Source organism: Setaria viridis, chromosome 5 (assembly GCF_005286985.2).
Source record: "Setaria viridis chromosome 5, Setaria_viridis_v4.0, whole genome shotgun sequence".
NCBI lineage: Eukaryota > Viridiplantae > Streptophyta > Magnoliopsida > Poales > Poaceae > Setaria > Setaria viridis.
In genome coordinates this window covers 41,649,447-41,677,248 of record NC_048267.2, presented here as the reverse complement: position 1 = coordinate 41,677,248, position 27,802 = coordinate 41,649,447, and the positions used below count along the sequence as shown (strand labels likewise).

The 27,802-nt window shown below is 46.4% G+C and overlaps 4 protein-coding genes across 4 annotated transcripts; 2 read left to right on the top strand and 2 right to left on the bottom strand.

Moving 5' to 3' along the window:
* Window positions 1-981: 981 nt before the first annotated feature.
* LOC117857011 (magnesium transporter MRS2-E) lies at window positions 982-3,574 on the bottom strand. Its single transcript, XM_034739480.2, has 6 exons — window positions 3,040-3,574; window positions 2,692-2,862; window positions 2,434-2,562; window positions 2,184-2,329; window positions 1,865-2,003; window positions 982-1,463 (listed from the first exon to the last, which is right to left on the bottom strand). The coding sequence occupies exons 1-6, from the start codon at window positions 3,379-3,381 to the stop codon at window positions 1,158-1,160; spliced, it is 1,233 nt and encodes a 410-aa protein (XP_034595371.1). The 5' UTR covers window positions 3,382-3,574; the 3' UTR covers window positions 982-1,157.
* A 1,971-nt stretch (window positions 3,575-5,545) lies between these two features.
* LOC117857869 (uncharacterized) lies at window positions 5,546-11,387 on the top strand. Its single transcript, XM_034740765.2, has 11 exons — window positions 5,546-5,820; window positions 5,923-6,169; window positions 6,846-6,993; window positions 7,216-7,320; window positions 7,399-7,556; window positions 7,952-8,114; window positions 8,280-8,416; window positions 8,855-9,542; window positions 9,831-9,943; window positions 10,420-10,675; window positions 10,784-11,387. The coding sequence occupies exons 1-11, from the start codon at window positions 5,697-5,699 to the stop codon at window positions 11,105-11,107; spliced, it is 2,463 nt and encodes an 820-aa protein (XP_034596656.1). The 5' UTR covers window positions 5,546-5,696; the 3' UTR covers window positions 11,108-11,387.
* Window positions 11,388-11,715: 328 nt separating this feature from the next.
* LOC117856548 (subtilisin-like protease SBT3) lies at window positions 11,716-13,924 on the bottom strand. The gene has a single exon (XM_072294035.1). It carries the CDS (start codon window positions 13,873-13,875, stop codon window positions 11,716-11,718), a length of 2,160 nt encoding a protein of 719 aa, XP_072150136.1. The 5' UTR covers window positions 13,876-13,924.
* A 2,284-nt stretch (window positions 13,925-16,208) lies between these two features.
* Window positions 16,209-26,675, top strand: LOC117857704 (DNA polymerase alpha catalytic subunit). The gene is made up of 31 exons (XM_034740524.2): window positions 16,209-17,440; window positions 18,238-18,405; window positions 18,492-18,575; window positions 18,662-18,736; window positions 19,642-19,706; window positions 19,814-19,904; window positions 20,032-20,217; window positions 20,456-20,619; window positions 20,701-20,815; window positions 20,999-21,178; window positions 21,290-21,403; window positions 21,500-21,619; window positions 21,706-22,023; window positions 22,146-22,238; window positions 22,358-22,476; window positions 22,572-22,644; window positions 22,736-22,792; window positions 23,532-23,624; window positions 23,734-23,853; window positions 23,925-24,022; window positions 24,096-24,141; window positions 24,305-24,418; window positions 24,518-24,598; window positions 25,098-25,211; window positions 25,316-25,405; window positions 25,497-25,576; window positions 25,650-25,872; window positions 25,956-26,009; window positions 26,098-26,217; window positions 26,306-26,380; window positions 26,470-26,675. The coding sequence occupies exons 1-31, from the start codon at window positions 16,307-16,309 to the stop codon at window positions 26,614-26,616; spliced, it is 4,611 nt and encodes a 1,536-aa protein (XP_034596415.1). The 5' UTR covers window positions 16,209-16,306; the 3' UTR covers window positions 26,617-26,675.
* Window positions 26,676-27,802: the final 1,127 nt, after the last annotated feature.

Genomic DNA, 27,802 nt, shown 5'->3' with positions numbered 1-27,802 from the left:
ACAAGGCATGTTTTAATACTACCAATTTTAATCTTACAAGTTTTTCTAGATTTGTTCCCTGTTCATGTCAAATTCTTTGTATTATTATGATAAAGAAACCTTTTTGATTTGTTAATGACAAGTCTGTTGTCTGTGTATGGGCGAGATTCTTTTTTTTGTTTGAGTGATGTGTAGCCAATTTTTCAGCCTATTCTCACCCACAAGTCGGTCGGTAAAAATCGAGTGATTTTTATCTTCTCGTCACTCAAAATAAGTATACTATCGAGTGGCCCTATTCTATTGGCTAAAAAAATCGAGTGATCTGGATTAGATTTTTTACTCGATTGTTAATGTTAGGGAGTCATTCCCGCTTTTGTATTTTATCCAACATGCATGAGATGGTGGGACTATAAAGCATCTTTTGCTAGCATGCTGGCATGGGTGGGGAGAAACAAGAGACTATTAGGGATGCATCTGTGTTCTGGTCTGACTTTTCTGTGGTCTATTGTAGGTTTATTGTCCCAAAGCACTTGTCAAAGGCTTTTTACCAAGAAGTACTGCCCGTGCTCGAATTAACAATGTTCTGGGGAAGCTGTTGGAGTATGAGAAGGGTCTTTTCCCAGACATTGCTCTATGGTACGTCTTGTTTGCTACCTCTCATTCTGCTTAAACCCCTTTCTTTTCGGAAACGATTTACTATTCCAAATTTTGTGTTTGTTTACTGATAACCTCAGATTTCAGGCAACTGGTGAGGTGGTGATACTAATTCATATTTTTAGAATAAAAACTCTGAAATGTGTTATTACTTGGTTGATTAGCATTTCTATGATATTTGTTGAGGTCAATTTTTCTAGTTTGAAAAATCAAAATCTTATGCCTTCTCTGCTTACAAGTCATCCACTATGTGCTTTACAAGTTTCATTTTTATATTTTTACCAATGTTTATTCAGGAAAACGAAAGACAACCTATTATATGCTAGGGCAAAAAAAAAAGGGACAACCTAAACGAAAAACTAGGATCAACATGCTAAATCTAGAAGAGCAACAAGGGCACAATCATCTCAATTATTTCATCACATACACAACCGATGAATTTCGTGCCGGTCCAAAACGGGGCCTGAGCTCGCTTCGTGACACTTGAGAAGAGCACCCCATGCCACCCGGCCACCGTACCACCATCAGTGAAGGATTTTGCTCTTCTTCCCTGCGTAGATCGCTAGGAGATATATCGCAAGGCACCCGGCCACCGTACCGCAGGTGGTCTCCCAAAACTTTAGGTTCTTCATTCTCGCCTCCTCATCGGTCTCCGGATCTTTCATGAGTTCGATGTGGATATTCATGCCGAACAAGCTCACAACCACGATGCCTGCTGTAACTACTACGGTTGCCGTCGTCAGCAGGACGCCCATTTGCAGCAGTTGGTTTTGCTTCTCGTCCAGCATTATGTTGATGTAATCTTCAGTGTCGTCCACATATTCTCGGAGCTGTGGGCATGCAATAGGCACAGGATAGGTTACTAAAATCATGCACGGAACATGCTAGAGACTCTATTTATACTCAACCATTCAGGATACTCGTAGTGTGTAATTTTCAACAAGTGGTTGAACAGGGATTTCTCAGAGTACTGCATCCATTTATCTTCACATTCATGTATTTGATAGCATGTTCCACCATTTTGTCTTTGTAATGTCAAAGACAAAGGACAGCACATCAAATTGAAATATAGCTGTTGCTATTTCCATAATTACTTTATTAATTCCTAGTATGACAATGCTATCTGCTCTTGACCTGACTAATTGATCAGCAATTGTGTGTATTACTATAGCAACCTATCATGAAGATGTTGAGTTAGGCCAAGCTGTGAATAGAGAGAGATGGAACATACATTGTACAATTTGTTCAGTGTGCCATCAATCTGCACGAAGTAGGCTTCAACAAGCATTTCCAACTCTTCAATATCAGGCTTAACATAGGCAGAACTTTCGCGGCCAGTCTCTATCTCGTCGTCACTGTCTTCTTCCTCCCTGAATACAGTCATGCAAGTAAGATTAAAATGGAAATCATGTGTGCAGGACAAGACGATGAAATATTTTTCATCAATACGCCCTGTCAGACAAACAATTCTGCTCAACAACATATCTTCCAAAATATTTGAAGGAGTTTACTTCCGCAACTGCGGAGTAGAATAGAATCGGACTACGTACTTCTCGTCATGATCAGTGGGTGCATCCTTATTTGAATCCACCCTGCTCAACGTCTCGGTGAATCCTTGGAATGCAAGTTTTCTTGTCAGGTACATCTCAGACATATCCATGTCATCATCCAGCAAGTGCTCGAGTTCATCCCTGACCTACAAAAGAACAAACCACATGGTAAAACAAGATTGCTAAATGATTAAATGTGCCAGCAGCCGCTTCAAACTTTTCAACTAAGAACAGGATCCCTGCTTCCTACCTTCTGCACACGCCCTGATAGCGCAACCAATCGGTTCTTGATGTGCCTGACGTGCTCCAAGTTCAGCCTGCTAACCTTGGAGGTCAGCTCATCCAAGGCCGGGTACGCCTCCTTCTCAAGAGCCAGCGTCTATCACGAATCGTGCATCCATTTTAAAATCATTGCAAACATGTCCCATGAATTCATGGTCAGCACAAACAAGTTTTGCAACAGCGCTATAGTGATCTTCTGAAGGGAATTTTGGCTTTAGCGATGTACCTCAGATTCCAAGCACTTGCATGTGTGCTCGAGGCAGACCTCAAGCACCTTGAGCTCGAAGGGCAGGATCTTGGCACTCCCAGCCCTGCAGAGAGCCACTGTTGGCCCGTTACCCTCGCCCTGATCTGTCTCATTGCTACGATCAGTCGCCGAACCCGTGCTAGAGACGTCCTTCACAGGAGCAGCCGACAATTTTGCAGAAATATCACGAAGAGTTAATCAGCACAACTGCAGAGCTCACTGCACCACAGCCTTCAGTTTTGATGTGCAATCTATAGTGCTGTACTAGTGTTATGAGAACAGAGCAAACTCGGCCGCGTCTGGAAGGAGGGGAAAAAAGGCACGTACCGGAGACGCGACGCGGGCGTGGAGGTCCTTGAGGAAGAGGCCGAGGAGCGGGTTGCTGGAGTCGAGGACGAGCGCCTGGGTGGCCGTGACGATGGCCTTGACGTGCTCGAGGTTAACGACGACGGCGCGCTCGCGGACGAGGATGGTGGAGGGGGAGGAGAGGTCCGGGTCCAGCACGCGGAGGTCGCGCGTGGGCAGCCCCGTCATCTCCATGGTCCGGTGCTTCCCCAGCTCCGCCTCGCGGGGCTCCCCCGCCGCCGGCACCACCAGCCACTTCTTCCGGCTCGCCGCCGCGCCCTTGCGCCGCGCCACCGGCGCCGGGGGCGGCTGCTTGCGCTCCATAGGACCCCCGCCGCGGCAGGCTCGTGGCTGGCCTAGATCTGCGGGACTGTAGCCTGCCGCCGCCCGCCGCGGAATCAGCCGATCAGCGGAGGCTTCCCTTCCCTCGCGCAGTTAGTTAGTAGTTCGTTGGGGGCGCCGAGGGAGAAGACTGGTTCGCGCTCGCGAGTCGCCAACTGATGGCCCCGCATCGCGCGGTTGCGATGCCACCTCCCACCTGTGGCCCTCGCGCGGCGCGGGCTCGTGGCGCCGGAGAGCCGCGGAGGCAGCCCGGTTGCGGCTGGGCTTGGGAGTGGACCCGTAACTCCGTCCGGCGTCGGCGAATCGTTTCGGCTAGCCGGGGGCGGGTCAGGTTGGTCTGGTCGGGTGAGCCGGCGAGGTGCCGGGTGCGTGCCCGTTCTTTGCGCCTCGGCACGGCGATTCCTGACGGGGTGACAGGAAAAAGTGGTGCGTTTACTGGAACGTTTCGCGCGGCGTGCTGCGGCCTCCGGCATCGCGCGCTCGGGCACGTCGCGTCGGATGCCTCAAATTATCATGAGCGGGCCGCACAAACTTGATCTTTATCTCATACAGGTCGTCAATAACTATTGAAAAACTATATATATCAAATTTTCAAAAAAAAAAAGAAAAACTATATGCTACGATGCGTAACCTTTTGTACCTTATGTGTTTGTTAATAAAATTTGAGGAGATTAAAAAAACTCTCCATTTTGAGATACTAAAACTGGAAGCAAACAGTAGATAAGAAAAGTTTAAATGAACTAGCATTTCTTTTCTCCATTTTGTCATCCTACACAATAAATACCTGGATCAAAACATCACTAACGAATTGATGCTCTGTAAAGAAGAATTAACGAATTGATGCTCTGTAAAGAAGAATGAATAAACAAGCTCCCCCACCCCACCCCACCCCCCAGCCGATTCAACAGCAACAACAAAAGCGCCAAGTGCTACGTGCTCCCCTTTTCGTCGTTGTATAAATTTATGTCGTTTCATATTTTTGCGCACGGGTAAGTGGAATTTGTTTGTCTAGATTGTTTTTAACACTTTTTACGTTTTGCGATAGTGATGACAATCATCTGAATTGCAGAAGGACCGAAGCTAATCACTCATCCGTCTCCCTGCAACTGCTCCAAGACTGCTGCATTGGGATTCAAACGTGACCTTTAGGGTGCGTTTGGTTCGAGGAACGAAGTGGGACGGGACGGGACGATCCCACTTCGTCCCGCGTTTGGTTTGGAGACAGGTGGGATGGGACATCCCAGGAGGGAAATATACCCTCCAGATGCGGGATGCCTCCATCCCACCAAAACGAGCGGACGGGGGCATCCCACTTCGCCCCCGTCACGCGCCATTCGTTCGCACTGGCGAAGGGTGCCAGGTTGGGCGACGGGCAGCCACCGGCGGAGGGGCCGAGCTTGGGCGGCGGGCAGTCGTCGGCGAAGGGGGCGATTTCGGGCGGCGGGGGCGAGCCGCCGGCGAGATCCGCCGCGGCCAGCGCGCGCGAGCTCCCCAAGCTAGGTGCGGGAGCTAACCTCCGCACGGGGGAGCTCGACCCCGGAGGGGCGGTGACGCGCCTGCGGGCCACGGCCTCCGCGCCGATGAGGTCGACCCCGAAGGGGCGGCGGCGGCGCGGCGGCAGGCCGCGGCCACGGCCTCCGCGCCGGTGAGGTCGACCTCGGAGGGGTGGCGCCAGCGAGCCGGCAGGCTGCGCCTATGGCCTCCACCCGAGGAGCTCGCGAGGGATGGAGAAAAAAGAAAAATATGGAATAGGCAATGACAAAGTGGATCCACTTCTGTATGGCATGTAGGGTCCATTTATTATGCCTAACAGTGTTAAAATCACCATCCATCTCATTCCTTCAATCCCTCGTACCAAACAAAAAACTACGACGAACTCATCCTTCTTAACCAAATATCACATGGGATGGTCCCGTAAAAAAAATGAGGACATGATCATCCCGTCCCACTATATCTCCAAGCCAAACCCACGCTTAGCTAGTCGTCTCAGGCAGACGCTTAGTTGGGCCTAAACCTGGTCTGGATAACGGCGGCTTCGCTACAGGACAAACGGGCCACTCACTTCCCATCTCGTTGATAGGGCCCACACGTCTCTTAAACCCAAATCAGTAGCCACATGGTTCGTCCTGCTCTCTCTTCTCATCACTCTTCTCTCTCCCCACTTCCCGAACTGTAGCGAAGCGAAACGTAAACAAATACGTTCCCAAACCAACCACGCACCCAATGAAATCGAGGGAAGGTTCACGGCACGCAGCTCCCCACCACTAACCGCACTCGATCGACGCCACCGCCCCGCTATGCTCCAGCTCCAGCCCCCTCGCTTCCTGCCCCTCCCGCGCCGCCGCCTCGCCGGCCGCCGGCGTCGCGCCCGGCCAACGCTCGCCCTCAATTCCAAGTGGAAGCTCCCCGACGTGGACACAGGTGAACGCTCCCAACCGCTATTCCGCTACCCAGTGCCCGGACCACGCTGAGGCGCCGGGTGTTTCTGTTTTATGTCGCTGATCTCCCCGGCGTCCTCTGCAGATGCGGTGCGGGGGCGGGTGCGGTCGTGGATGTCCCTGGCGCGGGGCGCGATCGCCGACGCGGCGCACGCGGCGCGGGAGAGAGCGAAGCACAAGGAGGACCCGGAGGATGGGAAGAAGAAGCAGCGGAAGGAGGTGGCGGTGGAGGAGCAGGCGCTCGTGGCCGTGCCGGAGGTCACCGTGGAGTTGCGGGTGGCTCAGGGGTGGCTTTCGCTGGACGCCGTCGTCTCCATCGAACAGTTCGCCAGGTAAGGTCAAGTGGTCTCATCTGTGCCTGCGGATCTATGCTTATTCAAATTCAACTATCTCATTAGATTAGTTGAAAATGACTAGAGCTACTAGACTAGCTTTATCAGACTGTCTCATGAATCATTGGAGTAGCTTTCTATAAGTTCGAGAGTTGTTGGATCCTTGATGTCAATGTGGTATGACTCCCCAGTTTGGTGTTAAATTAATCGGTAGATTATGATAGGTCCCTGTGGTGCTGTCTAGTGAACAAGAATTAGCAGTATGAGATAGCTTTCCTTGTTAGCAGCTGTTGTTCTAGAGATACTTTATGTAGATGAAATTGAGCCAGGCTGTTTCCAGTTGGATATTGAGTACTTGATTAGTTCGTCATGTTAAGAGACCAAACATTTGGATTTATCACGTATGGTCATATCATTCTATCACAGTTCATTTTGCATTTACAATGCCACTTGGGTATTGAGTAATTGATTAATTCAGTATGTTTAAGAGACCGAACAACAGCAGAGCCTTTTAGTCTCAAGCAAGTTTGGGTAGGTAGAGTCGGAACCCAACATTAGCCAAGTAACTCAGCATGTTTAAGAGACCATATGTGCAAATTAGGTCTTTTGAATAGTCCACAGCTAAAATGTCTTTCCCTTTGTTTGATCTTCATTCATACATATGATTTTCTGTTAGGTTGAATGGGCTGACGGGGAGACAGGTGCAGAGGATATTTGAAGCACTTGCTCCCGAACATCTGCACAATGATGCTCGAAGCCTGGTTGAGTATAGTTGCTTTCGGTACTTGTCACGAGATAACTCTGACTTTCATCCAAACTTAAAGGTAAAATCAGTTGCTGATTCAGCATATTTTTTTGCGAAATATTGTAATCATTCTCCATGTTTCGTCTGATGAGTTTGCGAATAATAAAAGTCACTTTAGGCTTGGTTTGTGACAGATTAACGATGCTCCATCTTTCCTCTGCTGAATTTGCACTCAACTAATTTAGTTAAAACTTTTTATACATGCTGCTAGTTTAATTGTATATTTTTGAAATGTCTACAGGAGCTTGCCTTTCAAAAGCTTGTCTTTGTGACTATGCTTGCTTGGGAAGATCCATATAATGAAGTTGACGGTCCACTTTCTTCGCTAGACAACTATTCTGTACTGGTGATGACTTGTTCCTCTATTTTCTCTTTGCTGGAGCTGCAAATAATGGATTCTGAATTAGATATTTTAAAATGTTAGGGAAAACTTGTTGGAGAAGATGCCTTTGTCCGAATTGCTCCTGCTATTGCAGGTGTTGCTGATGCTTCAACAGCTCACTATCTCTTTAGGGCTCTTGTTGGTGCAGAAAAGGGACTTTCATTTGATCTGTGGACAACATATCTTGCTGAACTTTTGAAGTAAGGTTGCCTCATCATATATTAATATGAAAACTGTAACATTTGTCTATCATAATAGGAGATCTATTTCATTTTAGGTTAGGATCCTAATATCATTTATTTCTCACATCATCATTAGCTTCACCTGTAACTTAGGCAAAAAGAAATCTTGATCATTCAGATATTAGTATATGTCAGTGCTTATGACTTTTAATTTTGTCATGGCATCGTCTTAGCAACATATTGTAGCTTCTTTAATCTTGCAAGATAAGGTCAGTGATGGAGATTTATACATCTCCTCCACCTGACATGATTGTAATGTGAGTTCATCTCTAATCTATATTCATGTTGAGCTTTTGTACTGAATACTGGAGTTCTCCTCGTTTATAACAGTGTTACAATGTGCAATTGAATAGGGTTCATCATGGCAGGCAGACACATAAAATGGGAGATATTTTTTTGTCTGATGAGCAAGTTCTATGCATAGGCTCTAGTAAAAAAAGACCTGTTCTAAAATGGGAAGAAAACACTGCATGGCCTGGAAACCTTACCTTGACAGACAAGGCACTATATTTTGAGGTAGGTCTTTTGTGTGAAAATGTCTGTGTTTCGTGTGATATTTTCTACTAGCATTTCTTTGATCACATATTTTTGTACCTGTTCCTGATTGGCAATTCTACTAGATGTGATTTTAAGATTTTATGAGCAACCTCAACTTCTCCACCTTTTTATTGATACTGGCAGGCCATTGGACTGTCAGGTACCAAGAAACCAATGAGGCTTGACCTTACAGATCGGAATTCAAGGGTTGAAAAGGCGAAGGTTGGACCATTTGGATCCAAACTGTTTGATTCTGCTGTCTCAGTTTCTTCTGGTTCAACGTAAGTGCCCATTCATCATTACTACTCTTAGAATGTCAATTTTCCGTGCACATGAAGCTTGATAGTAGAATTGTAGGGCTCCAGTCTGTGCCTAGTGATTGCTGCTATTGGCGCTTGGTTTTTGGTGCTCGTAGGTCATAAACAAAGTATGTAAAGGAAAATATGTTTACCTTTATCATGTGTGTATATGAACAATTCAATGAAATCAGAAGTGGCAATCACTTTACAAGACAATAGGTCATATTATTACTTGTTTGGATGAATTTTATATGATCTTTTAGACTTTTACCTTTTTAGGTAAAATCTGTTAATAATTTTACTGTGTTAGGCTGTTAGCAATGATCTTAAGCAGTTACATTTACTTGTACAGAGTGTTGTAATAATATCATGTGCTTAGTATGATCACAATTCCGAAGCTAACTAGTGTACTGCTTGCAGGTCAGATGAATGGACACTAGAATTTGTTGATTTTAGTGGTGAGATGAGACGAGAAGTATGGCTTGCCTTCATCAGTGAAATGATTTCAGTTTATAGATTCATTCGTGAATATGGTCCGGGTGATAATGATCCAGCAATTCATCATGTATATGGTGCCCACAAAGGCAAGAAAAGAGCTGTTAGCAGTGCAGCAAACAGTATTGCAAGGCTTCAGTCTCTGCAGTTCATACGGAGATTGCATGAGGATCCAGCTAAGCTAGTGCAGTTCTCTTATTTGTCCAATGCACCATTTGGTGATGTTGTTCTTCAGACACTAGCAGTGAAATTTTGGGGTGGGCCTTTAATCACAAAGGTCAAATCTGCAAATCACAGGTCACCTCAATGGCATAGATCTTCAGAGGACCCATCTAGTGGTCATGCACATGTTTATGACATAGATGATAGTGTGTACTTACGCAAGTGGATGACATCTCCCAGCTGGGCATCCAGCCACTCAGCCAACTTTTGGAGAAATTCTTCTGTCAAGCATGGTGTAGTATTGAGTAAATCTTTAGTTGTAGCTGATAAAAACCTTGTAGAAAAGGCAATGATTAACTGTAAAGAGAAGAGGAAAGTAGTTGAAAGGACACAGGCAACAATAGTTGCTGCTACAATTGAAGGTATTCCAAGCAACATTGACCTCTTCAAGGTATTTGGCTTTCACCTAATTGCATGGCGTACAAAAATCATATGATTTCTTTGAAAAGGTGCCTTAACATGTATCGCATCTTTGACATGTTATTGTATCACCCATATGTGCAGAATTCAGGAGTGTTTAGTTGATTCCAAAACATTTTTTATTTTATCACTGATACTCAATTGAAACACCTATTAGTTTTCATTTTTTAGAAACATTGTCCCTCTGCATCCTACGAGTGATTTCTTGTTTTTACACATAGCTAAATCTTTTAACATTTACCTTTTTTTCTTGAATCAGGAACTTATGCTTCCTTTTGTAATAATGGCTGAAAAATTCAAGAAACTGCAACGCTGGGAGAACCCACGTTCGACCATTTGTTTTCTACTATTAGTTCATACTGTTGTTTTCAGGTAAATTACTTTGTTATGTGTTTTTTTTTCTTGGTCACTCTAATAAATAGAATATCGATTTGTCGTGGGTATGTCAAATATTGATTTATGACAATCATATACTAGCTTTGCTAGTCATTCTATTATAATGACTTGGAGGATACTCCCTCCGTCCCAAATTACTATTCATTTTAGCTTTTCTAGATACATAGATTTTGCTATGCACCTAGATATATATCATGTCTAGATACGTCACAAAAGCGATGTACCTAGAAAAGCCAAAACGAATAGTAATTTGGGACAGGGGGAGTATGAAATATCCTTTTCTTGTCTTTCATAATATTCTTATTCTAGCCATATGGAGAATGAGTTTTCACTTGTTAGAAAAGTTCTGAGCGAATCGTATTTTTTGCATATTCTATGTTCATTTCTTTCAACTATGTTGTCAGAATGGGATTTTTCTTTTTTACATCTATATGCTTTACTTTAACTTGTAGGAACATGCTTTCTTATGTATTTCCATTCACCCTGATGATGATGGCCCTTTCCATGCTTGCCGTGAAAGGGCTGAAAGAACAAGGCAGGCTAGGTAGATCTTTCGGCAAAGTGACAATTAGGGATCAACCGCCGTCAAACACAATTCAGAAGATCCTAGCCCTTAAAGAAGCAATGGCCTCCGTGGAAAATTATCTACAGAACCTGAATGTCTCTCTTCTGAAAATCCGCACAATCTTTTTAGCTGGCCAACCTGAGGTAAGATAAAATGAATTGTATTATTGGTCACGTTGGTGTCTTAGTGACAAGCTGTCAGATAATGGAATTATCATATCTTCCCCTAAGTATTTGTTGGTCATCTGACAGGTGACGACACAGGTTGCGCTTGTTCTTCTAGCATCCTCAGCTGTTCTTCTTGTTTTTCCGTTCAAATATGTTCTTGCATTCTTTACGTTTGATCTCTTCACAAGGGAGCTAGAATTCCGGAGGGAAATGGTTAGAGCCTTCATGAACTTTTTGAAGGAACGGTGGGAATCGATACATGCTGCCCCTGTGGTCGTGTTGCCATATGAGGGCGCCGAAAGCAGCCCCAAGCCACTCCCATCGAAAGCTTCGGGGCAATCAGAACCTCAGAATGTGCAACGTGTTGGCAGCTACGTCACTTCAAAGAACGGCATCAGCAATTCATGATCCGTTCAGCTTTAAGGATTGTGTTGTAAGTTTGTTTTGTACAGTTATAACGTGTACAGAATATTTGAGAGGTCAGATTAGGCATAGCCCATACCAAAAGGTGGATTCTGCAGGAGCTCTTGGAGCAGTATTTCACTACGTCGTAATGAGTAACTAGACAACAGATGGTAGCTGGTAGGATTAAGAAATTTTGTTCTATTGTCGGTCTCCTTTTACCGGTCGATGGCCTGATATTCTGTAATGTCAAGTTGACATATGCGTGCTGATAACCTTTTTGGAATGCCTCAGGATTCAGGGGAAGGAATACCTGCCTCGGGCTGTTGTCTCAGGCTGAAGCGGAAGCTGCCCTGCCTCGTTGCTCAGGTGTGTCGATGGCATCAGGTCCGTGCAGTGCGGACAGCCATTGATTCCCAAGGTCAATAGCAGCAAGCCAGCAAACCCTTTTAGCCTTGTAGATGTTTCTCAGACGAGTGCTAAGAGTGAGATGCAAGGTTGCAAGAAGAAAAATGCCAGCAAAAGGCTCATACACTGATATTTTCATGAACGCTGCACTCACGCAGAGTAGGAAAAAAAAACAAAAAAGGGCTTCGGAAAGCAGAACACAGACACTAAAGCACCACATAAGGAGTCCTCACCCTGTACTTGCCACTGACATCGGCCCAAACTACGGCCCCGAAAGCAGGCTCGCCGCCGGTAGGCGCGGACAGCTTGATGTCCACCTCGAACGACGCCGTCTGCCCCACCGTGCTGAACTCCAGCGTCGCCGGCGACACGGACACGTCCACGTTCCTCGGCGAAACCCAAGAAGCATGGTACACCGTAGAACCGGCCCCGACGTTGGTCACCGTCCTTTTGAACCGCATGTCGCTGGAGGTAGCGTTCGCGCCGAAGATGGCGACGAAGGACGGGTAGTTCACGTCGCTGGACGCGGAGGAGCAGTTGTACGCCGCCGACGACCTCGTGATCGCCATGATCTGCGCGTTGGTGTAGTTCGCGGCGCAGAGGAGCGCGACGAAGTCCTCCGGCCCGGCGTCGAACACCAACCCCGGGTCCATGGCCGCGTTGGGGTCGACGTGCCCTGAGCCCATGGCCAGGGGGCTCGCGATGGTAGCGTTCCCCGAGCCGGCGTCCGTGATCGGACTGTCCGTGTTGTCGGTGGTTGTCGCCGTGGTCATCATCGCCGACTTGATCATGGCCGGGCTCCAGTCCGGGTGCACCGCGCGAAGCAGCGCCGCGACGCCGCTGGCGTGCGGGCAAGCCATCGACGTCCCGGAGTCGACCAGGAAGTTGCTGGTCAGTTGTGTCTGGCCTACCATCGCGTACGGACGCACGGGCGCCACCGACGCGAGGATTTTGTCCCCTGGTGCCAGGATGTCAGGCTTGAGCACGCTGGCGTAGCTCGGCGACGGGCCTCGAGAGGAGTAGGAGGTGACCACCGGCGCCGGCCGTGTGCCGAGGATCGTCTGCTGCAGCTTCATGGTGGCCGTTGGCACCGGGCTGGAGTTGATGTACCCCAGCAGCCTCGGTGCATCTTCTGGGCTGATGATAACAGCCGGGAGGGGCATTTCTTTATCGAAGTCAGCGTCGTCGGAGATGAAGATGGCTCCGGCGACCCCGGCCTCCGCGACGGTGTTTATCTGGTCAAGTAGGCTCCCCGTGTCACGGCACACAATTATAGCGGTCGTTGAGTTGGCCAACGCCTCTTTGGAGTCGCACGAGGATACGATGTCGTTGTAGACCAACCTCTTGTACACTATCCAAGCATTCTCCGGGTATGTGGTGATGCCGTTGATGGTACCTAGCATGTCGTCGTAGTACACCGTGCCGGCGAACATCTGCCGATCCACCGTGCCGGCGGCGACGGTGAGAAGCCACGGGATGCCGTTGTGTAGGGTGCCAAGACCTGGGCCATCGTTTCCGGCCGAGGCCGACACGAGGATGCCGCGCTCCATGGCCGCGAACGCGGCGATCGCCACGGGGTCCTCGTAGAGCGGCACGCTGTTGAAGCCGCTGGAGATGGAGATGACGTCGACGCCGTCCGCGATGGCCGCGTCCATGCCCGCCAGCACGTCGGACGCGTACCGTCCCTCGGGCCAGATCACCTTGTACATGGCGACGTGCGCGCGCGGGGCGACGCCGCGCGCCGTGCCGCTCCCGTACCCGAAGAAGGACGCGCACGGCACGGCGCTGCCGCCCGCCGTGGACGACGTGTGCGTGCCGTGCCCGTCCGTGTCGCGCGTCGAGTTCATGGAGATATTGACGTTCGGGTTCGCGGCGACCAGGCCCTTGTTGAAGTAGCGCGCGCTGATGAGCTTCCGGTTGCACATGGAGGGCGTGAACTCGACGCCCGGCTCGCACGTGCCGCGCCACCGGGACGGGACCGGGGGCATGTCGGCGTCGTCGAAGCTAGCGCTCTCAGGCCACACCCCGGTGTCGATCATGCCGATGATGACGCCCTCGCCGAACTTGGCCGCCGGCCACAGCCCGCCTACGGAGCTGAGATTAAGGAACTCCATGGAGTGCGTCGTGTCGTGAAGCGTCGTGGCGCGGCGGTCCGGGTACGCGGAGACGAAGCCCAGCGTGGCGCGGAGGGTGCGGAGCTCGGAGGCGGAAAACGTCGCCGCGAAGCCGTGGAGCGCGTCGTCGTAAGTGTAGAGGAGCTGCGGCTCGGCACGGCCGTCCGCGGACGCGTCCGTTGCTGACGCGACGGTGGCGGCGTACCACTCGCGGTGGTCGGAGTGGTGCGGCGGCATGGCGGACTTGTCCATGTGGACAATGTAGCCCGTCCGGTCGGCGCGCACCGCCGGCGGAGTGCGGAGGAGGACGCACGCGTGGATGAGAAGTGGTAGCAGTGGTAGAAACCGGCGTGCGTGCGATGTGCCATGCGCCATGTTGACAAACTTCTCTGCACCCTCAATATGTGACCGTGTGTTCTTTATACCTGGCTACCTGCCATAGGAACTTCTATATGCTTATTTTCGTGTTGTGCTGGTCAGCTGGTGACCTGCTGTACATTGGCTCTACCGTCATAGCTGCAATGCACGCCGGCACATCGTGTTAATTAAACGTATAAGCTGTACTACATACAACACAGAAGGAACATTCTTCAGTTTTGCTGTACTGTATCCGAGGATGCATCGCCGGCATCGACAGGTACGTTTGTCTGATTCTCTCTCTCTCCATGGATGAAAGGAATGGCCACTGAAAAACTCTGTAGTAGCGTTTTCCCAAAAAAAAAAAAGACACTGTAGTAGCCGGCAACTGGTTGGGCCAGACAGAGAACAGATGGGCCAACACCTTCCCGCCAAAGCCACCCGGCCCTTGCATCTTATAAACCCCACCCCCTGGCATTCGCGATAGATCTCCGCCCTCCACATCGAATTTGTACGCAGACCTCTGTGTGTGTGAGAGAGAGGCTATGGAGGACGCCGCCGGCTCCGGCCGCCGCACGCGCACTCGGGGCGCCGAGGCGGCGGCATGGTCTGCCGCGCTCGAACGCCTCCGCGCCATCCGCGATGGCAGCGCCCAGGCCGCCGGGCTCGAACGCCTCCGCGCCATCCGCGTTTGCTAGCGCCCGGATCGCCGCGCTCGAGCGCCTCCGCACCATCCGCGATGGCAGCGGCCGGCCGGCCACCGCGCTCGAACGCCTCCGCGCCATCCGCGATGCTAGGGCCCAGGCCGCCGCCACCATCCAGGTGAAGGTTGACGCCCCGATCTACGATACCGTCGCGGAGGACTACGCCGCGCTCGTCGCCCGCCGCCGGAAGGACGCCGGCGAGTTCATCGTCGTCGTCGACGGGCTCGGCTACGTCAAGGATGGTCGCGCGGATCGGAGGATGACCAACGAGACCGAGACGACGACGGGTGCAGTCGTGCAGAGGAGGACGCACGCGTGGATGAGTAGTAGGCTAGTAGCAGTAGTACTGGCAGGGACCGACGCGCGTGCAATGCACCGTGCGCCATGCTGACGGGTAGTGAAGTGCTTCGCTGCATGGTTTCTTTCTACCTGCATTGGGAAATTGTATCTTTTGCAAAGAACCTTTGCTTGAGTTGTTTCCATGCCTTCGTCGGTGTAGCGTATCGACGGCTCGACGCCATAGATGTTTGTTTCCCAAGGAACCGCCCTCGTCCGCCTATTTGTGCGATCCTGATTCCTGAGTTGCATCTGAAGCCCGCCTTCCTCTCTCTGAATTGAATGTTGTTTGCGCGTGGACTTAGATTGAAATGCAACAAAGTTTGACTTTTGCTGGCCCTTTTTAAGGCTTCAAGCCCATCAGAAATCCATCAGACTGTAGTTCCATGTGCAGTCGTTCCACGACCGGCCGGTCTCATGTTTTTTTTCGAAACATATTACGACCGGTCTCATGTGATCGCCAAGCTTTACACCGGCACAGTGATGTTCGAGCCGCTGCTATGCGTCAAGATTCATGATTCAGTGACTTCAGGCCTTCAGCATAGCACTTGATTCGTCTCCTTCGCATCGATCTCGTCTGTCTGACCTGACGGACTCCTGCCGGCCTGCACCGAGCCCTTAGATTTGGATCTTCCTGACTATGATAAGCTTATGCATGGTCAGAATTGAGAACGAATGTCCTTCCTGACGAGGTGATGGAGTTTCCCGTGTGCCATGAACACAAGAACACGAGGTGACGGGCGCATGGTATTACTTTATTCATGGGCTGTAGGCCTGGATTTTACCTGTGCCCCTACTGTGGCCCTTGCGAAACCCACCGTCTCGTTTGGGTGCGAAGAAATGGGCCGTAGCTTTGTATCTTACCTGTGTGCTCCCCACCGCTGCCCCACATCAGCCCCCTCCCGCCTCCCATCTGCTGGGCTAAAAATAGTGGCCCATCTGGTAACTGGTGGTGCGGCCGGCTAGTAGTTTTGGAGCACAGGTAGATACAGGCCTGCAGCCCATTTCTTCGCACCCAAACGAAGCCCACGCAAAAATCGATCCGATCCATGGAAAAACCCTAGAACTCACGCGCTCGCCTGAAAGGCTGAAACCCTGCGCGCCAAATGCTCGAACACCTTCCCGCCAAAGACACCCTCTGCATCTCAATAAAGAAAAAAAAAAGAACTACCCTCTGGCATTCGCAAATCGCAATAGATCCCGCGCTCCACATCGAATTTGTGCGCGCGCCTGTGTTAGAGAGAGAGAGAGAGAGAGAGAGAGAGAGAGAGAGAGAGAGAGAGGCTATGGATGACGCATCCGGCGACGCCGCCGGGTCCGGCCGTCGCACGCGCACCCGGGGCTCCGAGGCGGTGGCGCGGTCCGCCGCGCTCGACCGCCTCCGCGCCATCATAGAGGGTAGGACCCGGGCCGCCGACGCCGTCCAGGTGAAGGTTGACGCCCCGATCTACGACACCGTCGCGGAGGAGGACTACAACGCGCTCGTCGCCCGCCGCCGCAAGGAAGCTGGCGAGTTCATCATCGACGACGACGGGCTCGGCTACGCCGAGGATGGTCGCGAGGAGGATTGGACCCACCGCGCCCTTCCCTCCTCCTCCGACGAGGGATCCGACGGCGAGGACGGCGCCCGCCGCAAGCGGAAGCAGCCGCGCCCTCCCCAGCCCAAGCGCCCGCCGCAGCAGTCCGCCGCGGCGGCGTCTCTCTCCGCCGCCGCCGCCATGATGGGCAAGCAGCGAATCCCTACTATGTTCACCTCCCCGATGTTTAAGAAGCCTGGCAGCGACCGCAACAAGGGTTCGGCTCTGGTTGCCGACAGCATCGTGGACGACGTCATCGCCGAATTCGCACCTGACGACAACGACCGCGAGGAGAGGCGGCGGCGGGTCAGTAGGGTTTCTGCCCCGCAGCCTCCTCCCCCAATAATTGCCCACATCAACTCGGAAAAGGTTGTTGCAGATGCTGAAACTGTGGTCAGATCGGACACTGGGTTTGAAACTGATGGGGTTTCAGACCATGGAAATGATATGGTCGTGGAATTGAAGCCGGATGATGAGATGGCAACCAAATTGGAAGAAGCTTCTGGTTCTAGTGCTCAGCTAGTGGTCGAGAATAAGAGTTCAGAGGAACTGAAGCAGGAGGCTAATGGGGAAGTGAAGATAGAGAAGGTGCACCGCCTCAACGCAAAGATTAAGGCAGAGCAGAACAGAAATGGTGGTATGACGAGTGCAGCAGCAGGGTGGATGAAGGTATGTGGTGATGGAGAGAATGCAGGAGTTGAAGGAGGGGTGGCTTCAGGTAATGCAGACGTGGATGAAAGCTCAGAGTTTGAGCTGAAGGATGGAGCACTGCCATTCTACATATTGGATGCATATGAGGAACCATTCGGTGCTAATTCAGGCACAGTGTATTTGTTTGGGAAGGTAAAAGCATTCTGACACTGAAATCTCAGTTACATTTTTGGTAGATTATTCTCAAGACTACAATTTTTTAGTTACTGATGCCTGATAGGTAGCTTGTCCTTTTCTCCTTAATGCAATGATAAGTGTCTCTCACATAAGAGAAAAAAAATATAGCCTGTCTTTAGTTGATGTAGTACACTGTGAAGCCTATGGTCAAACCAGAACACCACTTAAGTATTATTGAACTGTGTAAGATAATTGGCATACTAGGTCCTTGATGTGTTTTAGCATTAATTACGTAATCCCAATACTATTCCATAACCATCTTCAAAAAGTATGGAGTAAAATTCCAATGATAACTATCATTAAATACTTGCTGTGCTGTATATTCTGACAGTTTTGTCATAAAGCCTAGCCCCTAGATGGGAGAGTGGTGCCAAGTGCCTCGCTGACCGATTTTCAACTACTTTCTCCAATCACAAATATAAGTCTATCTAGGTTTGCCCTAAGTTAAACCTTTTCAACTTTGACTGATAATATCTATGAAATCATATTATCGTAAATGAAGCGAGTTATATAGTACTTAAGTTTTTCATAATGAATCTAGTAATGTTAATGTTGTTTTGAATCTATATATAATTAAAAATATTGATGATCAAAGTTGAAAAGATTTTACTTAAAAAAAACATAGATGGACTTGCATTTATAATTGGTGGAAGTTGTGTTGTTGTACAGATTATTATCCTGAGATGAGGTATGCCTTCACCTTCAGATGCTAGGCTATTCCTTTTATCTGACAGGCTGCTTTTCTGTTCTAGGTTGAAGTTGGCAAGCAGTTCCATAGTTGCTGTGTCATAGTAAAAAATATTCAGAGATGTGTCTATGCTATTCCGAACCGTTCAGTCTTCCCAAGGGAGTCCTTATCAGGGCTAGAGAAGAAGTCTACAAATTCTGATTTTCTACCATCTCTCCGAGCAACTCTACATGTGAGAATGATTGTTTATGTTGAAAATACACTTTAACTTATTTGCAGCACTACTCTCTAATATGCATAACATATCTTCTGTACCAGGAGTTGGCATCTGGATTAAAGAGTGAAATAGCTGATAAACTGTCAGACCTCAATGTGTCAAATTTTGTAATGACTCCAGTCAAGGTTAGTAGGTGCACACGCACGCAATACGGGCTCTTTCATTCCCCCCCTATCCTAATCTAAGTGGTCATATTTTTGCCATGTCATAGAGGAACTATGCATTTGAGAGGACTGATTTACCAAATGGAGAACAGTATGTCCTGAAAATCAATTACCCATACAAGGTTTGTCCAGTTTTTTTGTTCATATAAATGTCATCACGGTTGCATATTTGACTTGTGGAAGTGAAAATTCAATGACAATGTATGATAAACAAAGGTGACTAGTATCTACCATAGCTGGTTATCAATCCCTTGCTATTAGGAAGTGATGTTATGTTAGATTTGTGGAACCAAATGACATGAATGATGTAATATATTGTAGCATGCAAATACTGAATATTTCTGTTAAGCAAACCTGAATTTTTCTGAAAGTATAGGAATTCATATTTTGTATTGACTTTGATCCAAGTCATATTTATATTTTCTAATCTTGTAGCATACATAGGAGGAACCTATGAAATAAAAAAATGTGATCTTATAAGATATTACAAGCCATTATTGATAAAGTCTGGCAGTTCGTAAGTGAATTCCAGAAGTTGTAGACTGATTCGATATTTGTGGGCTCCACTCATCAACTGATTTGAACTATGGGATATGTGTTGCATGTTTGTAGCAGTGTGAAAATGGCTTAATGATGAATCAAGGCAAGATTCTGTGAAAGAAAACTGCAACTGTTGGCCAATTTCAATCGTTGACATCTATATATTCATTGTTCATGTCAGATATGATCTCTTGGGTTTGAATAGCCTAAGCATTTTAATAGAAAATGCTATGATAAATTTGGTATAATGATACACTCTTGTTTTACATGTTTGGTTGGGCGATGGCCGAAGGGTATTGCTCTCGGAATGTTCAGGATTTAGTTCCTAAGGAAACAGGTCCAATGTAGTAATGAATCCATCAGTTCATGACTAAACTATGTTCTTTCTTATTGTTTACTTTCACAACATGTAAACCATATGCGCATGTCTCTTACCCAACCATTCAAGTCTGCAATTGCATTACTTATGCGGTACCAATTTTCTTAGGATCCCGTCCTTCCAGCTGACCTCAGAGGTGAACATTTCCATGCGCTGCTTGGGACAAACAATAGGTATGATCCATAAACTTTGCATTATTTGGCACTCACTATACAATATAGTTCCATGTGTATGTTTATGCCTATTTTCTTGGTAGATGCTGATCTTTGTATCTTTGCAGTGCTCTTGAATTGTTTCTCATCAAAAGGAAGATCAAGGGGCCTTCATGGCTGTCAGTTTCCAAATTTGTTACACGGCCATCTACTCAGCGGGTATATCCTTGACCTACCCTTGTCCTGTTACTCTGGGTTGTGTTTCGTAGCAAGTTGGTTAATATTTGAATAGATCCTTACTAATTATTTGTTGCATTGTGTAATCAATGACGCCTTTTGACTACAGGTCAGCTGGTGTAAGTTTGAAGTCGCAGTTGATTGCCCAAAGGACATATCTGTTTTGACGACAAGTACATCCCTAGAAGCCCCCCCTGTTGTAGTTGCTGCAGTCAATCTCAAAACTATCATAAATGAGAAACACAATGTGCATGAGATTGTGTCGGCATCTGTCATATGCTGTCACCGGGTGAAGGTATGCTGTTCATTTTCTGTTGGAAAAAAATATTTTTCTAGCATTTGGTTTACAAGTTTGGGTACTTTTGTGATGAGGTGTCAAGTGAATGGTTATCCATGTCTGTGTGAAAGAATTGTTTTCTAGACAAACTGACACTGCCAGGCTCCATTGCAACAGTCTACATGTGCCTAATATTAACAAAAGAAGGGAATCCTCATTTTTTTTCCAACCTTTCGTTTTTCTGGGTCAATTTCAGATTGATAGTCCAATGCGTCCTGAAGATTGGCAGAAACGGGGAATGATCAGCCATTTTACTGTTATGCGCAAGCTTGAAGGTAGCATATTTCCTATAGGCCTTACTAAGGAAGCTTCTGATAGAAACCAGAAGGCTGGTAGCAATGTGCTGGCACTAGAAAGCAGGTGGGTGCTGCCTTTCCTGTTCATTTTAATGAGTTCCATTGCTACAGAATGCGTTGATTAATTATTTTACTCCTTTTCCAGTGAACGCGCATTGTTAAATCGCTTGATGATTGAGCTTAGCAAACTTGATTGCGACGTACTTGTGGGACACAATATTTCGGGATTCGACCTGGATGTCCTTCTACACCGTGCTCAGGTCTTTTTTTATCATTACATGTTCTAATGATCCTTGATATTCGACTTGTAGTACACTACTCTTCTTGAATTTGTGAAATTTGTATAGCTTTGTTTATAAAATAATCAGGCTTTGTACCATATTGATTCAAGGGAACTTACATTATATTGCTGACTGTCATTTTTTATATAATGATTATTCTAGACCTGCAAGGTGCTAAGTAGCATGTGGTCCAAGATTGGTCGTCTCAGGCGATCAATAATGCCCCGGCTTACCAAAGGAAACACACTATATGGTTCCGGGGCAAGTCCAGGAATTATGTCCTGTATTGCTGGTCGTCTTCTCTGTGATACCTATTTATGCTCTCGTGACCTTCTGAAGGAGGTAACTAGCAGTGCAATAATTCTTTAGATAAAGGAAGGCAACTATCGGCTCAATTGTTCGGTATAGTTTTAACAACCAAATTCAGTAGTTCAATCTGTCTGTTCCATGCAGGTGAGTTATTCATTGACGCAACTTGCAGAAACACAATTGAAAAAGGACAGAAGAGAGGTTTCTCCACATGATATACCTCCGATGTTCCAGTCTTCTGGAGAACTTTTGAAACTGGTAATTTCATCCAAACTAAACATTGTGCTGCTGTTTTCAAGAGAATGTCTTCTATTTTTCTCAAAATCTATAAACTGAAGTGCCAAACTCAACTAGGTTGAATATGGTGAGACTGATGCATGGCTTTCTTTGGAGCTCATGTTTCACTTGAGTGTTCTCCCTCTGACACGTCAGCTGACCAACATTAGTGGTAACCTGTGGGGTAAAACGCTTCAGGTATAGTCATTATTATAGTGCATATTGTCTAGTGAACCACATCGCTGTGCAGTCTTGACATTATATCTCTAATGAAATTCCTGTAGGGTGCTAGGGCTCAGAGGGTAGAATATCTACTATTGCACTCATTCCATGCAAAAAAATTTATTGTACCGGATAAGTTTGCACGCAACAAAGAGCTGAACTCCACAAAACGAAAAATGAATGCTGATACTGAGGGTGCAAATGCCGATGATGGTGCTGCTGATCCTTCTGTTGATGATGAGGGGCATAATGGTGATCAAGTTAAAGCCAGAAAAGGACCTTCATATGCTGGTGGTTTGGTTTTGGAGCCTAAGAAGGGTCTATATGACAAGTATGTTCTACTTCTGGACTTCAACAGTCTTTACCCTTCAATAATTCAGGTAAATGATGAACACTCTCAGCTTCTATAAGTTTTTGCTTGCTCTCCATAAAGTTTAAGGTCTCCAGATATTCAATGTATCATTCTGTGTTCACTACTGGCTTTGTTATTCTTTGTCCACAGGAATACAACATCTGCTTTACCACTGTTGAGCGTTCTTCTGACGGCAATGTTCCTAGCTTACCAGCTTCAAAAGCTACTGGTGTTTTACCTGAGGTATTTGGATGGATGTGCCATTGAGATTGAGACTTGAGAGTTGTCTTTACTTTTGAGTAAACAAGATTTTGCAAAAAAAAATCTCATATATGTGTTTTCAATCGTGGCTAACAACTCAGTTGCTGAGGAGTTTGGTGGAGAGGAGAAGAATGGTTAAATCGTGGCTGAAGACTGCTTCTGGTCTTAAAAGACAACAGTTTGATATTCAACAGCAAGCATTGAAGCTTACTGCAAATAGGTAAGAATTGTCTATAACAAGATAAGTATGTCCACTTGCATTCCTTCAGTATGACCAATGAGTTCTGACTTTGCTCTTTGATGCTTATGCTCTAGCATGTATGGTTGCTTGGGCTTTTCCAATTCCAGGTTTTATGCGAAGCCACTTGCTGAGCTTATTACATTGCAAGTGAGAACAAGTTTTGCTCTCTCACAGAAGTTATTAGCAAACTTATAAATTGTTGTATTGATATTAATATCTACTATGATGCTTCTTTCAGGGAAGAGAGATCTTGCAGAACACCGTTGATCTGGTTCAGAATAATTTAAATTTGGAGGTATGTAATTGCTATATGTCCATGAATGTTTCTGACTCTCTGTAGTAAACAAACATTCTGAAAACTGAAATTGCTTCAGAGGGACATGGCAAACAATAACCTTGTAGTTACTACAGATTGGAATTTACACATCCCAAGTTTCTGCTTTCCTTCATGATGTATTATCTTTCACTACACTAGAAAGTGGATCCTGTATGCTTGTCGAACACTTGGAATGTTACACCAATAATGTTTTATTTGAATGCTCATTTATTCATCATTGAATTCAGTGGGCTGTCAGTAATAAACTAAAAAGTGCTATCCTATAAAATTTAATCACTGATATAGTTCATATCTCACTAGCCACATTACATGGTTCACTCCTAGCGTCAAGTCCGGTGTGTGTGTGCGTGCGCGCGCGCGTGAGTGTGTGGTGTTAACCTCGATCTGGACATTTCCAGGATCGTTGTACTGTTCTCTTCTTTCTTAATGAAATGACGCGCAGCTCTCCTGCGTAGTTCGAGAAAATGGTTCACTCCTTGTGCTAATTCCAACATGATACCGCATACACTTTCTGAAGCTAAAGAAAAATGATGTGTACATATTCCTTAGTATTCTGTCTTTGAAGACATTTCTTAATTCTATATCAACTGCCCGAAAGAGTTGAAGATGTCTCCTGAAAATCCAGTCCATTAAAGATTGGACATATTTCTTTCTAATAAATTGCTTGTATTGACATTTATTTCATTGTACCGGACAGGTTATTTATGGTGACACTGACTCCATTATGATACATACTGGACTTGATGACATCTCCAGGGCAAAAGCAATAGCAGGAAAGGTCATTCAGGAGGTAAGACTCTGGATGTGAGATTTTAATGTTTGAGGTGCATATGTTAATTTTAGCAGTCCAGAAAGGGCAGTGTTTAATATTCTCTTAACTGTAAAATGCTTTGATGCAGGTGAACAAGAAGTACCGTTGTCTGGAGATTGATCTTGATGGCATATACAAAAGAATGTTACTTCTTAAAAAGAAGAAGTATGCTGCTATTAAAGTGGCACTGGATGGCAGCTTACGCGAGGTTTGTGCTTATTATGAATTTGTATGTTATGTTGTAGAAGTGGAAGAGTTGTTTTAACATGTTTGATGCAGAACATTGAACGCAAGGGGCTCGATATGGTCAGACGTGATTGGAGTTTGCTTTCAAAAGAAATCGGAGATTTTTGCCTAAATCAAATTTTGTCTGGAGGGTAAGCATTTAAATTTAAATTTTGCTCATGAAAATTTTCTTGTCTCATCTTTGTGAAAATTGCCTCTCTGCAGGACATGCGATGATGTTATTGAGTCAATTCATAGTTCTCTTGTCCAGGTTAGGAGCCTACCACCTTCTTGATTTTTAAATTCTCACCAATCTATTCATATGAATCATTGATCAGGAAAATGCTGGTGCCCAGCAATGAATCTTTGACTTAGTTGATTTGTTTTATATTTACTTTTATGTTGTAATCTACTGAATGGGACAATATATTCAGGTGCTAGAGCAAATGAGAAGTGGTCAAATAGAGCTTGAAAAATATGTTATCACAAAAAGTTTGACAAAAGCACCAGAAGATTATCCAGATGCTAAAAATCAGCCTCATGTTCAGGCAAGAGTTGCCTATCTTTCTCCTTTAGTCTTGATCTGTTGGGCAACCCAGAAAATTTATTATCTGACAACTGTACAAAATTTCTGTTGGTTTCCTCAGGTTGCTTTGAGACTGAGGCAAAATGGTTACTCTGGTTGCTCTGCTGGTGATACGGTCCCTTATATAATTTGCTCTCAGCAGGTACTACAAAATGTTGTTCTTCATGTTTTGCAGTATTTCATCACTACCACATTACAAAACATTGTGATTATTAGTCTGTGATATGACACTGATTGGCACTCCCATTTCACCATGTACACAATTGCAGCCCAGAAACCACTAAATCACATTGAATTTACACGAAGGGATAACACATGCTCCTAATGACATTCGCAATTTGCAACCACAAACTTTTGCACAAGCCAATAGGGGCAGACTCAAATATTAGGATATGTACATTCTTGATTTCCTTGATGAACTAACATTTTGAAACATTGCTTCATAATATGAGAATCTGGATAAGTGGAAGGTGTAATCTGCAAATAGGAAGAACATTTTGTGAACCTGAAATGTAATTTTCAGGGAAAAAGAAATCTCATCAATATTTTCTTCCATGAAAAAGAGCTCGTTGTTTAGCTATGTTTGAAGTGTAGTTTATCATTCTATCTGACCTTAAACTGTATTTACCCATTGTGAGCAGGATTCAGATAATACACATTCTGCGGGAATAGCTCAAAGAGCTAGACATCCTGAGGAGTTGAAAAGAGACCCTGACAAGTATATGATTGACATTGAGTACTATTTGTCACAACAGGTTCTTCCCCATTGTGATATGTTTTTCCTTTTTGAGAAAAAAGTTCAGTTGCCTTTCCTTATGCTATATTTTACAGTGTTTCTGATTCTGAATTGCTTTTGCAGATTCATCCAGTTGTTTCTCGTCTGTGTGCTTCCATTCAGGGTACTAGCCCAGCCCGTCTTGCGGAATGTCTGGGACTTGATTCGTCTAAGGTGCTCATTTTCTGTTGATTCACAGATATTTTAACGCTTGAATTCATTTTTTTCTATGGTGTTTGTTGATCCTTCTTATTATGTGGATCAGTTCCAATCAAGATTGACTGAGTCTAGCAATCAAGATACATCTACCATGCTGCTATCTGTAATCGATGATGAAGATGAGAGGTAAGCCTCTAACATATCCATTTCAATCAATTTATTGCAATGTTTCACTTATAATTTTGTGTATGAATGACAGATATCGTGGTTGTGAACCACTGCGTTTATCATGTCCAAGCTGTTCTGGTACCTTTGACTGCCCCCCTGTATCTAGTCTGATTACTAGTGCTAGTCCGACAAGTGTATCAGATTCGGATGAAGCAAAAGATGCTACTGCTAATTTCTGGCGTCGAATGCGGTGCCCAAGATGCCCAGATAACGTTGATGATTCCAGGATTTCCCCTCCTGTGCTCGCCAACCAGGTTATTATCGATTAATATCGTATGACCTATAAGGCTATAATTTAAGTTGACAAAAAAACTTAACCTAGCGTCGCCATGTGTAGATGAAAAGACAGGCTGATAATTTCATCAACATGTATTATAAAGGTTTGCTGACGGTAAGTGTTTTTAGTTTGAAACTTGGAACTTCTATATTTTCCTAAACCTACTTATTATTATCCCTGACGCTGTGCCTTTTTTTGCCAGTGTGATGATGAGGGTTGCAAATACTCGACTCACAGCGTAAACCTTAGAGTAATGGGGGATTCTGAGAGAGGAACCATCTGCCCTAACTATCCACGCTGCAATGGTCGCCTAGTAAGACAGGTTTGTGAACACTCTGCTTCAGCTTTCCATGTGCTCATTTGGGCAAGTGGCCACCTGATTTCTAATGCTAAGCCTGTGTGTTTAACAGTACACGGAGGCGGATCTGTACAGGCAGCTATCCTACTTTTGCTATGTACTTGATGCAACCCGGTGCCTTGATAAGGTTACACATCAACCTAACCACCTGGTTTTTGTTTTACTTGATAATACAAAGCATGCTATAGCTGATGTGATGTTACTGTTTGGACGCAGCTGGATCAGAAGGCAAGGCTCCCTTTCGAGAAAGAGTTTGCTGCAGTTGGCCAAACCATCAACTTGACACTGATGGAGATTCAGAAAATCCGAGATAGATGTGCATTTGGATGGGTTCAGCTGGAGGATCTTGCCGTGTCAATCTGATGAATTCTTTTGATAGACCTCAATCAGATGAATCTCTAACTAACGAAACCTGCACCACAGCCTCTCGCGTCTTATTGGACCACATCGCCTCGTATTTCTCACCGTCCGATCTTGATCGGGCCGTCAAAAAACGAGCATTGCAGCTACCGTTTCGATGATTCGAGAGCTTTCGTCCCGAGGCCGGACGTGTCCACCTGCCCACCTGGGCCACCTCTCCGGTCTCCCCCTCATGCCAGCCAGCTCCTTTAGCTTGCGGCAGCTAACAAACCAGCCCGCCACCTGCTCGACCAGGCGCCCCCCGCGTCTTCCTCCACCAGGCCACCCTTCTCTCCCTCGTAGAGCTGCAGATCATAATACGACGGCGGCACTGAGCTCAACGGCGATGATGACACCGCCGCAAGCTGCTCCACAGCAGCGGGCTGTGCTGATGGCTTGGGGTCAGATCCTTAAAGGTGCTGAGCTCTACGCCTCTACGCCGTCATCTCCAACTCCAAGAACCCCTTCAACTCGTCGTCGCCATGTACGCTGCTGCAGGCTGCAGCTGCTCGAGAGATGCCCCCAAGGTGTTCGAAGAAATACACGTTCGGAGCGATGTGATTTGAAAATGCTGAAGCGCTGTGCTCGACCACCGACGTGGGCGTCTGCGACCTCACCAAGCTCGCCACGCTCATGACCATTCCGTCGGCATGCCCATCCATGGAAATGAGTACAGCGAGGCGCTGAGTATAATTGCTTGCGCTAGCGGTACGGTGGCCGTTGTACCCATTGGTCAAGCAGCGTCTCACTAATGCTACTCGGCTCGGGAACAAGGGACAAGCGCCCACGCCTACGCGGTGGACTGCCAATTGCCAAACACAGATGTGCATAATTTTTTTAATTTATATATATATATTTTTTATAATTTTGCAAAAATAAATGTCGGATAAAAAATTGTAGATATAAACTTATACAGGCGGATGAAACAGCTATAGTCATTTCAAATGACGGTAACTAATCCAAAAAATAGTTAAAATTGTTACCGCTGTTTGAACCGGCGGTACCTTACGTGATACGTGACGTGGCAGGGGGCCTAGAGCTTACCACATGTTGAAATGGCTATAGCCGTTTGAAACAGCGGTAAGTGCACACCCCCTCTTCGGCGGCCACTTAGAGATGGAGATGCCTATAGCTGTTTCAAATGGCTATA